The 13,045-nt window shown below is 49.6% G+C and overlaps 1 protein-coding gene across 1 annotated transcript in view; it reads left to right on the top strand.

The window, feature by feature from the left end:
- Col22a1 (collagen, type XXII, alpha 1) overlaps window positions 1–13,045 on the top strand; it is a 155,337-nt gene that overhangs the window by 69,152 nt on the left and 73,140 nt on the right. The window contains exons 21-24 of the mRNA XM_013025135.1: window positions 7,839–7,892; window positions 8,684–8,737; window positions 9,943–9,996; window positions 10,951–10,995. Coding sequence (XP_012880589.1) covers window positions 7,839–7,892; window positions 8,684–8,737; window positions 9,943–9,996; window positions 10,951–10,995 — 207 coding nt within the window. The remainder of the gene's footprint in view (window positions 1–7,838; window positions 7,893–8,683; window positions 8,738–9,942; window positions 9,997–10,950; window positions 10,996–13,045) is intronic.

The following is a 13,045-nucleotide window of genomic DNA, read 5'->3' as shown; positions in this document are numbered from 1 at the left end:
GACCCATGTGATTGGGAGGTTAATGAGCTAGACTGTTGAGGGCAGTGGACAGCAGTGACACCCAGGAGTTGGAGGCTTTGGGTGTGATCTGAGTGGCCAGGCACGTGCAGGCTGTGGAGGTGAGCATGCTTCCGACAAAGGTGGTCAGTGATGATCAGGGCAGAAGGGGCCTGGTGGCACTGAGGGGCTAGAGAAGTAGTTTGGAGGACTGTCATGTAGAAATCAAATATCAAAACATACTGATAGGGGCCCTGCAAGATTCTGAGAGTATCCAAATGTGCCGAAGATGTTCAGAGGTTCCAGATAGAACTGAGAGGCGGCAGGCCAGAGAAATGTGGGAAAGAGTGAGGATACTTAAAGGGGAGGAGATGGGGAGGAAGGTGACCGAAGGGAGCTGGTGAGGGCAGCAGACCTGAGTGGGCAGAGAACTAGAGGAGAACTTGTGGGAGGTCTAAAACGTCTGCCCACCCTGTTCCCTGTCAGTGTGATGGGCACATCACAGCAATTCTGAGGGAAAGCAGGGCTTCTGAAGAGGAAATCCTTGAAGTGTTAGCCCGTGAGGAGACAAAGACAATAAAGAGCCGCCAAACATGCCATTTCCCACTTGTATCAGTTATTTGAAAATTAAATAATGGGGTGCTGGTGGTTCATGCCCATAATCCTAGCTACTCAGGAGACTGAGAGCTAAGGAGCCTGGAGCTGGTGATTCACAACTGTAATCCTAGCTAATTCAGGAAACTGAGATCTAAGGATCTTGGTTCAAAGCCTGCCTAGACAGGAAAGTCTGTGGAGCACTTATTTTCAGACCACCACCAAAAATCCAGAAGTTAAAATATAAGTGAAGTGGTAAAGCACCAACCTTCAGTGGAAAAGCTAGGAGAGAGTACCAAAACCTCCAGTTCAAACCTCAGTGCTGGCACGTGTGTGCATGCACGCACACGTGTGCACACGCATGCACACGTGTGTTTTCTAGAGGGGCAGCCTTTACGACAGTGTATGTGCACTTTAGTACTGACCCAGAGCTGCTGGCCCCTGGCTGGTGTTGCATCCACCTGGCATTGGGCTGATTGTATAGCCCAGGAATCACACTACAAAATGGCAGGAGAAGCAGCTCCATGTAGACAGCTCATTGTCACCCATGGGAACTTCCCCTAGGTTTGCTTCAAGGAGATGCTTGCAGATTCGCAGGAGCACATACCCACAAGGTCTTTCTCTGTGAGACCAGAAGCTTCGTATGAATAATTCATAAGTACAACCAGACACAGATAATGCTGTGCAGAGGACAAAGGGAGGAAAGGTTGTACAGCTAACCATGTGACAGCACCCGAGGTATGATATAGAATAACAACTCAGGTCCTGAGGAAAAAAAGAACAGATAGTACTCTGGCACATTTCAGTGACATTGCAAAATGAATATGCTTTCAACCCTGTGGTTGTCTGTGAGTAACAAAGCTCTGAGTGCATTTCTCCCTCACACTTCTTTTGTTCCATAATAACTTGGTCCTACTCCTCACCAAAAGCACAGACACTTGAGCACACAGTCTTCTCTAAGAATTTAAGGTGGTCTGAGAGGCTGCATGGTATCTAACATTATGGAGTTACAAAGCTGAGATGAGCTCATGGCTTCGTGCCATTGCTGTGTTCCAGTTTTTCTTTCTTCCTTTTTTTGGCGGGGGGTGGGGGGGAAAGTCAGCCATGGGGCCTGAACTCTGGGCCTGGGCGCTGTCCCTCAGCTCTTCAGCTCAAGGCTAGCGCTCTACCGCTTGAGCCACAGTGCCACTTCCGGCTTTTTCCGGCTTATGTGGTGCTAAGGAATCAAACTCAGGGCCTCATGCAAGGCAAGCACTTTACCACCGAGCCACCTTCCCAGCCCTGTGTTCCAGTTTTTAATTCCTTTTTCTTTTCTTTTTTTTTTCCCCTTGTGCTGGTTCTGGGTGCTTTCCCTAAGCTTTTGCTCAAGACTACTGTTTTAGCACTGGACCAACAGCTCCACTTTCAGTATTTTGGTGACTAATTAGAGATACAGACTTTCCTTGCCTGGACTGGCTTTGAATCCTTAGATCTCAGCTCCTTGAGTATCTAGGATTACAGATGTGAGACATGGGTATCTGGATTTGCATTTCTTTAAAAATTTGTAATTGTTAGTACGAAGGTGATCTACAGAGGGGTTACAGTTACATAAGTCAGATACATTTCTTTCCTCACTCACAGTTTTTCCCTCTTGTCCCCTGCATTCCTTTTTTATGAGCGTTGGCCTTCTGCTACCTAAATATGAGGCTCATAACCTCTAACTTTAATGATTTTCTGTGTGGTTTAGAACATAGCATCTGGGCCACAATACTCAAATTCAGTCACTGCTTTCTTTCTTAAAATACTTTTTGAGACTATAATGAAGATTATTTACCATGAGGGCTAGCCTCTCGACAAATACCAAGTGAACAATACAGTCTTGTTGCTTTCCTTCTGAGCACTTCCTTTCTACAGCAGCAATCAGAAAAAGATCCTAGAAGCCATTTGGTGCTCCTCTGTGTACTGGACAATGTGATTTGAACACATGTACCCCTGTCAATCCATAAGTTCAAGCCCCACCCTACAAAGGTGGGGTATGGGCTGGGAAGGTGGCTCAGTGGTAGAGCGCTTGTCTTGAGCTGAAGAGCTGAGAGACATTGCCCAGGTCCAGAGTTCAGGCCCCACAACTGACAAAAAAAGGTGGGGTGTTTGGGAGGTTATAGGTAGGTGCTGAGGAAGGAGATCTTGTAAGAAGTATCAGGGTCCTTGTAGAAGAGGCCCAACAGAGGCCCTCGCCCCTTCCACCCTGAGAAGCTATGAACCAGGAACTGGTGCTCACCACAACAGAATAGACCTATGCCTTGATTTTGACCTTGGACTTCCAGACTCCAGAACTGAGAGAAATACCTTTCCATTATTTATAAGCCCTGCATTTTAAGGTGTTGTATAACCATCCAATTGGACTAAAGCAAAGAGGTCTCTTGCAGAAGAGAAGACACAGCAGAGCAAGGAACAGGTTATACTTTTTAATTTGTTGAGTCTCTTGGAGAACAACAGACAGGGATGTGGGCTATAGCAGCCATGGTGCATTCATTGGCCACAGCTGCCAGTTTTGAATGTTACAGTGCCTCTGTCTGAAAAGTAATGGAAAAACACACACCATCAGCCCTTCACTGGCCTTTTGATACATTCCACATGATTCAGCTCAGGGGCATTGGCTCCTTAAGTCTCTGGGCAGAGGCTGGCTCTAAGCAGGAGCACCGAGCTGGGGCATGGCTGGACAGGGGCTGGGTGTATCTGATACAAGATATAAGACACCTTAGGGCTGACATCTCCACTCCTGGTCATTGTACCGGTCCTTCCTTGCTCTCCTGCAAAAAAAAAAAAAAAATCTAGGGATTCTTTGTATTCAAAAACCAGTTCCGCACACAATCTAATTATTGTACATAAAGACTGCATTGTACAACCTCTGGGCCATAAAATATATATTATATATTTGTGTTTCTATGTGTGAAACCGTTTACCTCTAGCTGTGGATTTTTAAAAAATTCACAGCTGGCTTAATCCATATTCCCATCTCCTTGTCTTGGCCTGTGCATGTAATTTGCACAATTCATGGTTGAATACCTTCTAGTTTTACAATAATTAAAGGATTTAGAGGAAATTACTTTAGCGGCTTACGTTCCTTGGAGAGCCTAGTAAACTGGAGGCAAAACAGAATACCTGTCCGTGGTGCTGAAGGGCGCTTGGAGAAGTTTGTTCAAGGATCTTACAGACAAACAGGAATCTCCTAGCTTTTTCCTCCAGCCCCTTTGAACACATGGAGGCTAGCAAGTGTTACAGACCAGTCATAAGACCAAAGGCTTCCTAGAAGAAGGGAGAACATTTATGGGAAGCGTTCATGCTGGATGACCTGAGAGGTGACCCGACACAAAGCGGGCCGATTCTAGATACACATTGGCTGGTCCAGACCTCAGCTCAGCCCCTTAGCTGCTGTACAACAGGGCTATAACTGAACCCTGGCTTCTCTGGTCTGTGACTTGGCAAATCTAATAGTATTCACATCAGAGTGTTGCTACAAGGATTAAATGAGCTAAGGAAAATATATGACTTATATTTGTAAAAGGCACTCATAAACCTGAAGTATAATTACCATTACACCATGTTGCGTTTTAATATGCCAAATGGTGTCTTCGGCGCCCTCAGAATTGATGAGGTCTTTCCCCAGGGCCAGCACCAGCTGCACACATCACAGCTCTTCTGCCCACCCTGAGGGGGACCCTTCCCACTCCCAAGACCTTAGGATGTCCAGGGTCTGCTCTTAGAAAAGATGTTCCAGGTGAGAAGGTACAGAGGTTCATTTATTTCCTCAATTCATGTAAAGTAACTCCCAGGGCACCTGTGAATAATAGTACTGAATAGTTGCAGGCTCTTGCTGCCTGCTGAGATTCTTGCACATGCTCTTTAGCTTTTGAGGGGGCCATCCCAGCCTCCATTTTGTAGCAACTGGGTCCAGGAACTGGTGATTTTGCCTTTCTACCTGGTAGAGTCAGGTATTTTCTGACAACCAGCATTTATTTGGAGTTCTTAAACATGAGCCAACACCCAATGACCCAGAGGATTTATTAAGTCAGATTCTCAGATTCCTTTCCCAAATTGTCCGGCTCAGCAGACTTGCCACATGCTAGAGATTTCGCACGCAGGGCTGCTGCTGGTCCATGGACCATCCAGAATGTTCCATAAACTCCACTCAGTTAACCTGCTGTGCCAGCTATCAAACCGAGGTGGCTTCTCTGGCAAGGAAGCAATCTCCTGATCAATACTTAGAAATAAGCCTTGACAGTTAACTGGGAGAGAAAGGAGTGTGTGCCCTTGAGGATCTCTTGACCAGTGAAATAAGGAGCAATATGAGCTCTGGGCTCTGACGGGGGTGGGGGGGTGGCAGGCAGGAGGTAGAGACATGGTGGGAAGAGGGAAGCCAAGGGTGGCAGGGAGATCAGAGCTGGGACTCTGCCTCAATTTGGACTTGACCAAGTTTGAATCCATCCTAACAGCCCACATGAAGTTGGAAAGCCCTGGTTTTCTTCTCCAGTGGACTCCATGACCACTGTCTATAATCATCACTTGCCCCAACAACCTGAGTGTCAATCCTTTTTATAATGGAACTATGGGAAGTTAGGAGTTTTCTCAAATGGGTAGTACTTTCGGCTGGTTTCAAGTGTCTCTGTGTTATACACATTTCCCTGGACTTAGCGACTTGGCCAATTCCCTTTGGCCAGAGGTGATATTCTTTCTTTATCCCCTCAGCAGAGGGTTGAAACTGATACTCGCACACTACTGCTGTGATAACAAAAATCCTGAGGCTGGGTAATTGACAGACAACAGGAATGTGTTGCTTAGAGTTCGGGAGACTTGTAAGTCTGCCGTGGAAGTGCCAAGAGATTTGGTATCTGGCGAGGGAGTTCTGCTTCATCGATGGTACATCATGGGTGTCCCCATATGCCAGAAGGGGCATTGCCTCATTTATATGTGCACTGATTCCCTTTCATCCTATTTGGTGACACTGGAATTTGAAACCAGAGCATTACACTGTAGGCAGGTGCTTTATTGTCTTGTCACAACTTCAGCCATGTTTTGCAATGGTTCTTTATGAGATCGAGTCTCACCTCCTGCCCAGGAATGTGTACACTCTGATCCACCTATTTCTACTTCCTACAAAAGCTTTAGTCAGGGAAAGATCTTGCAAATTTCTTTGTACAGTCTTACCCCAGATTGCAATCCTCCCTTACTTCAGCCTCCCAAGTGATTGGTATTATAGATATGAGCCACTGGCACTGAACAGACCTCAGTTCTTAATACTGTTGCACAAGGGATTAGGTTTTAATGGGAGAATCATGAGAGGGTGCACATTCACACCACAGTAGGGAGTTGGATTTGTGCACATCAGACCTTCCTCTCTTTACCTTCTTTTACACTTGTTAAAGAGTTTTTGAAATCTGAAGCTGGTGGCTCATACCTGTAATCTTAGCTACTTAGGAGGCTGAGATCTGAGGATTGTGGTTTGAAGCCAGCCAGGGCAGGAATGTCTATGAGAATCTTAGCTACGATAAACTACTTAGAAAAAGCTGAAAGTGGCACTGTGTCTCAAGTAGTAGAATGCTAGCCTTGAAAAAAAGAACCTCAGGGACAGCACCCAAGCCCAGAGCTGAAGCCCCAGGACTTGCAAAACAAAAAGTGTTTGGTACTTTATTACAGATCTTTACCTACATATTCCCTTCTCATGCCGGACCTTACAGTTTGGGGAGCAAACTCTAGCCCTTCCCAAAGCACTGTTTTTCACCTAGCCCATGAGGGCTGGGGTGGGGGTAGGGGATGTTTAGTTTTGTTTGTTTGAGATATAGTATCACTATGAGGCTCAGACTAGTACTGAATTTGGTGATATGCAGTCCAGGCTGGTTTTGAACTCATGATCCTTGTACCCAAGCCTCCCAGTGGTAGAATTATAGGTAAATGATACCACACTCAGCTTAGGGGGCACAAAAATCAGCCATCACACAGAAACATAAAGTGTATTTGTCCATCTCAGTGTTCTCCAGGTTATCTTAACCATATTCAACAGAATTCAGAAAGACTTACTGTACTTTCTGACCTGGAACACATTCATATCTAAAGAGGCCTCCATTCAGATCTTTAAGAACCAGTACTATGGTAGGCCACATGTCCAAGTGGGTATGGCTGGATCTATATGTCAGTTTTATAAAAGCCAGGCTCCTGAATTGTGCCCAGATCCTGGAGATGGATGCTATCTGCAGGGAGATGAAGAAGTCTGAGTATTCTGCTAGCCTGACCAAAGTTATAAGAAGAGAATTTGAATCTAACTTGTTGACTTCTCTATACCATTGTCTGTCTACCATACCTGCTATTCAATTTGTTTCTGGAGCTTCACATTCCACGAATAACTCTCAAGCAAAAGAATCATCCGTGGCCTTTCCTTACAAGCCCATCGGGCCATTGAAAGCATTGAAATCCCCACAGCATCCATGGGGACCTGCAGCAAGGCAGGTGCTGGTCACGTGATCTTGATTCTTCACTCCCCAGAGTTCCTGCCCCAAGATTCATGTAGCCACTGGACACTATGAACCAGCGGGCCAGAGAGGTCACTGTTGTGTGGAAAGCCCAGGGTTCTGGAACCCTGCAGGAGTTCTCTCTGGCATTGTCTCAGGCTTCTCCCCATGCTCCCTTTATTAGGCAGGCCGTGAGCCACGGTGCCCTGCTGTCCCCACATTTACGGGAGGCTCGGGCCCACCAGGACCTCCCTTCCCTGTGCACAGCTGCAGGATTTCCAAACCTGCCAGAGCCAGAAGACACACTGGCCCGAAGGACCCCCTCTTTTAAGTGGGTAGCCAACATGCTGGGTCACTCTACACTGAGTCCCCGGAGGCCTGGTTATGGGGGAGTGCCATTTAGAACATCTGCCCAGAGGAGATCCATGAACCTTTGTGATCCTCACTTTTGGAAAACCTTGAATTGAGGGTCACAGGGACGTGGAGTTCGTGAGTTTGGTGTCTTGCCAACCAGAGTCACCCCCATTTGTTTTAGTCGATGTTGAAGGGGTGGTGTGTGGAACATGGGCCACTAACCAGGCCCTCAGCAGAGTTTACAAGCAGTCGCTTTTGAATGTAAGACTTCAAGAACTCTCACGGCCAAGGAGCCTGACCCTCTGTGTCCAGCGTCTCCGCCCAGCACTGTCTCCACTGCCACAGCATCTTGAGCACCTACCCCAGTGTCAGCCTCTTCTCTAACCAGTGACTGTTTTCTTTGTCTCCTAGGGTTCCCGGGGACTGCCTGGGCCCCCGGGGAGAGACGGCAGTAAAGGCGTGAGAGTAAGTTCTGTTCATAGCCCAACGCAGCACGGGGCCGGCATCGAGAGGTACAGCCCAGGGTCCTCCAGGGCGGGGTTATGGCCATCGTCAGGCCTGGGCTGGGGCTCATTTGTACCAGGCATGCTGAGGACATTCTGACTGGCCTCATGGTTCCAACCATACCAGCAGCAGGTGCCGCCCCGGGTCCTGTGTCTGCATCCTGGAAGCAGTCTTTTCCACCTGGTGGATAAGCAGCTCCGAGTGAGAGTCTTGTTATTTCCAATGCCTCTGCTGGAGCCAAGCCTTAATGAGGGGAGGATTTGGCAAGGGCCCCAGTTCGTAGCTAGAGGAGTTACAGCGAGATTCATACACACACACCACCACCACTCCCCACCCCCCAGCCTGCTTTCCTCTGGTCCCAGACTCCCAGCTGCCCCTGGGCTATGGCATGCTCCAGGATCATCCCCAAGCGCGTGATGACAAACAGTAGATTGGTCTTTCCTGTGGGAAAAGAGATATTGTCCACCCATGGAAATGGGCCTGGTGTCTGCACCCCTCTACCCCTTCTCCTGTCACACAGAGCGGAGATCGGCTGCACAAGCCGCCCACAGCAGGTCAGGAGAGAAGAGGAGGCTCTCCATGCAGGCCTGACTCCCCACCGGCTCCCCCTGCTGTGGTGGCAGAGGGCAGCCGGCACGGAAGCTCCCCGATTTCTAGACTTAGTCAATTTTCCAAATGCAGCTTTGTTGACCTCCAGTGTGGGGAAATGGGGAATCGACGGCCCATGACTGTGTGCTTGTTTCTGTGTGCAGGGGGAGTCGGGAGAGCTGGGTGAGCCGGGGCTGCCTGGAGAAGTGGGCATGCGGGTAAGTGTCACTCAAGCTGCGTTCTGCGCAGGCGTATGGACAGGGAGCTGGGCGGAGTGGGGGGGGGCAGGTGCTGTGCGCGTGGACAGAGTGCTCGGGCTTCCCTCTCCTCCTCGTACAGCTATACCTCCCCTCTCCACCTCCTACTATTGCTCCTACATTCTTATAAAAAAACAAACAAACCCTGTTTGGTCCTTTATCCTCTCCATGTATCTTTACCTGGTAGGGAACCAGTCTACCCATTGCCTTGACTTAAACCACTGTGTTCCTTGAGGTGGGCAGCCTCACAGTTTATACAGCCTTTTCCCTCTCCCTCTAGCCTTCAAGTTATTTTGTAATTCTGTTTTCTACTAAAATCAGTAGAGTGGTAAAGCATGCAAGTGCAGGTGTGCACGTGTTTATCCTTATGTAAGGGTTTTATTATTATTATTATAGTTAGCTTACAAAAGTTAGGATATCCTGGGCTGAGGAAGTGCACATTTTTATTTTAGCAGGTTTTCTTTTTTTCAGTCCTAGGGTTTGAACTCAGGCCCTGGGTGCTGTCCCTGAGCTTTTGTGCTCAAGGCACGTACTCTGCCACTTGAGCCACAGTTCCATTTCTGGCTCTGTGTGTGTATGTGTGTGTGTGTTTAATTCAAAGTTTCCTGCCAGAGCTGCCTTTGAACTGTGATCCTCAGATCTCAGCCTCCTCAGTAGCTAGGATGACAGGCGTGAGCCATGGGTGCCTGGGAACTCCATGCGGTGCCTTTTGATAGATGATGCTCATGGTGGTTGGCTAATGCTTTGGGAATTTATGGAACAGGTGGTGAGGGCTTCTCCAGATGTCGCCAACTCCTCCACACTCTGTTGGGACTGAAACCTGACAGGTGTAGGGATCAGAACTCAGCATTAGAAGCTGTGAATGTGCCCAGGCCTGGCCATGGGGAGACCCAAGGGCATGGGACACTGGGGGTCAAAATGGGCTCAGGTCACACATGCAGTTGTTCTTTGCAGTCCAGCACTTCCGGGTTACATTGCAGCTTCCTGCCGAGCAGAAGCTGGCATAATGTCCCCTGGGCATGGAAACGGAGGAGGGGGCTGAGGACGGTCTACCTGGGAGGCCTTGTTCAGGTGCCATGAGCACTGAGCAGCGTGGGATGCATGAATCTCCCCACTAAACATGGCGGGTGCTGAGCAGCTCTGTCTTCTCTGTCCATCCCTTGCAGGGGCCCCAAGGACCACCTGGGCTTCCAGGGCCTCCCGGGCACGTCGGAGCTCCGGTAAGTGAAGGCAGATTGTCTGGGAAAGCTTCTGTCCCATTCTGCAGGAGTCAAGAGCCAGGCTTTCTAGTTAGATCCTCATGGTGCATCTGGAGATGAATGAAGTGTTGGTCTCTTTCTCTCAGACCAGAAATTCTTCAATGCTGTGGCACCAAAGTATCTCCTCAGTTCACATTTGCTAGATAATAAAACTGGGCAGAGCTCAGGAGTTTGTGACAACTGGCCTAAAGAAGCCATTTGTGTTGGGCATCAGTGGCTCACACCTGTAATCCTAGCTAGTCAGGAGGCTGAGATCTGAAGATCAAGGTTCAAAGCCAGCCTGGGCAGGAAAGTCTATGAGATTCTTATCTCCGGGTAACTACCAGAAAACCGGAAGTGGCTCTATGGCTCAAGTGGTAGAGCTCTAGCCTTGAGCTGAAGAGCTGATGGACAGTGCCCAAGTCCAGAGTTCAAGACCCAGGACTGACCATTAAAAAAAAAGAGCCATTTGCTTCTGCCCTCCGGAAGTGAGGAAGGATCCTCTGGCTTTCTAGCCCATAAGACCAGTGTCAGATACATGATAAATGCTGAGTATCCCGTAGATGAAGGGCCAAAGAATAGACCATGGCTTATAATGGGCACACTGCCTTCTGGGTAGTAATCCTAGGCTTGATTTTCATTAAGAAACATGTGAGATTTATCACTGAATCAAAGAAGCTGTGTAAATAGCCATTTTTCAGTGATATTGAGGACCTGGTGAATTGAGACCAGGAGAACAGTTCCACCTTCAGGGACTGGGCAGGAGGAGAGATGCTGGCTTCCGTGAGGTGTTAGTAAGGCCCACAGAGGGAGACAATGTCTCCACCACACCCTTGAGCACCTGGGCCGGACCCTGCCGGTGGTTTGCGCCCAGGCCCTCAGGGAGCATGTGCAGGCCACACCGGGACTTGTGTCACAGCTTTGTCTCCTCCCCAGGGCCTCCAGGGAGAACGAGGAGAAAGGGGAACCCGAGGAGAAAAGGTATTTGCAGTCTTCCTCTGCCCATCCGGACCACTTCCTGCAAAGGGGGGGGGGGGGTGCCACGTGTGCGTGCGTGCGTGCATGAGTGTACACTCGTGCAGACACATAAACACAGCTCCACAAGAAGGCTGGGGTCTCGTCGCCATTTCCGCCCAGGCAGAGTGCAGCGAGTATGGTCAGAGCCACAGATCCTGTTATCCTATGGGTGTGAATGCCGTGGGAGGCTGCGCCCACCTCTCAGCCCGGCCTTCCGCAGCCTTGAGACCAGAGGCCAAGAGCTCAGACAACCAGGACCCAACTTCCTGCCTGCGCTAGGCCCAGGCACCTTGTTGCCCTCCCCCCGTGCTGTCTTCCAGTTTTCTAAGGGCTTGTTTTTGGTTCGTTGAGTGTGTCTTGGTATATTTGGGACAGAGTAAAAATGAGTCAGTAATCTGGCCGTAGCTGGCACAGCTGTGGTTACTGTTGACTCTTCTCTGCAGGACTTAACTTTCGTCTCTAGCTTCTTTCCGCACTCGATTCTGTGAGCTCCGTGTCCTGCGGGTGCCCCCTGTGGGCGATATTTCCTCCTGACTGTTGTGCACCTTTCAGATCTCAGCGTCACACAGCCCAACAGTGTTCACTGGGTGAATAAACCGCGATTTGTGTGCTCGTTCCCCTGGTATTGATCGTTTAGGGTCATTTCCAGGTTTCTCGCTTTGGTGGATATTTTTTTAACTTACAGCATTATGTATTTGGTTTTCAAATTTAGGGTTATTTCCTTAGGCCACCTTCCCAGGCGTAAAATTAGCAGTCAGAGAAAACGAGCCTGCTCTTGACTGCAGGGAGCGGCACCGCCGTCGCTTGCCTCGTTGTAATTAAGCAACGCCCAGACCAGCCTGTGTGGTGAGGGGCTGCCGGGTCTCCCTGGGACAGCATGCAGATGCGTGTTTCCTCTGGAGGCGGCTGCCCAGCGACTTAAGACTCGGGTGCCATGCACACCCTCCCGTGCTCATCCGCGTGACCCAGAGGCTGGGTTGCTCTTAGAACAGGGGTTGGCCGTCGCTACCTGGAACTTGCCTGGGAGTGGCTGTCCCTGTCATCGTCTCGGAGGTAGCTAGAGGCGTGTGGGCGCAGATGTCCCAGGTTCTACCTGTCTTATCCTCACGGTCCCATGGTGCTCAGCCCACGGGGGGAGGGGGGTGGGTGGGGGAGGGCACTGGGGCCCCGACGGGGCAAATGCGGCATGGTGATCCGGAGGGGTGGGCTTTGCTCAGCTTCATGTCCCGCGGCCTCGTCAAGCCATCTGACTGTAGCAGGGGTACCGCACACTTCTGGAGGGAGCCCGGGCCATGTGCGACGCATCCCCTCCGTGCACACGGAAGCTGCGTGGATTGCCAGGTCCTCCAGGGGTCTTGTCACACATCCGACTCCTTTTGTTTTTTGATGGTCCCGGGGACTCGATGCAGCGTTTGCGAGGCGAGCACTCTCACCACCTGAGCCCCGCCTCGGCCCCACTTGTTTTATAGGGTTGTTTTTTGCTTTTTTAAGTGGGGTCTCCGGTTTTGTGTCTGGTGGCTTGGATGGCGAGCATCTTACTTGGTTTCTGCATGTTGCATGGGCTGACAGGCCCCAGCCACTGCTCCCAACCATTGGTTGAGATGGAGTCTCTCTAACTTCTCTTTGGCCAGGCTAGCCTCAAGCCACGGTCTCCTGATCTCTGCCTCACAAGTAATTATAATTCCAGGTTTCAGCCCCCACACATGGCCAAATCCTAGACTTCAAAACTCACGTGTGTGTGTGAAGTACCTATATGTCAAATCTTGTGAGATCTAAGCAGAGAGACGCAGGAGAAGAAAGGCGAAGGGCTGGATTGGGGACAATCACTTCCAGACACAGAGGTGGAGGGAGGGTCTTCGAGGAAGGGCAGGTCAGGGGGGGTTTCTATCAGAATCAGAATTTTTCCCCCATGCTCCTTCATGTATTCTAACCAGGAACAAAGGAAAGATGCACAAAATGCACTCCCTGTCCCCAAGCAACAAAGACACATCATGGTGGAGAAGGGCTGTGGTGC

This window comes from Dipodomys ordii, unplaced genomic scaffold (genome assembly GCF_000151885.1).
Source record: "Dipodomys ordii isolate 6190 unplaced genomic scaffold, Dord_2.0 Scaffold82, whole genome shotgun sequence".
NCBI classification, from domain to species: Eukaryota; Metazoa; Chordata; class Mammalia; order Rodentia; family Heteromyidae; genus Dipodomys; species Dipodomys ordii.
The sequence above is the reverse complement of the archived record's forward strand: the minus strand, read 5'-3'. Positions and strand labels throughout refer to the sequence as shown.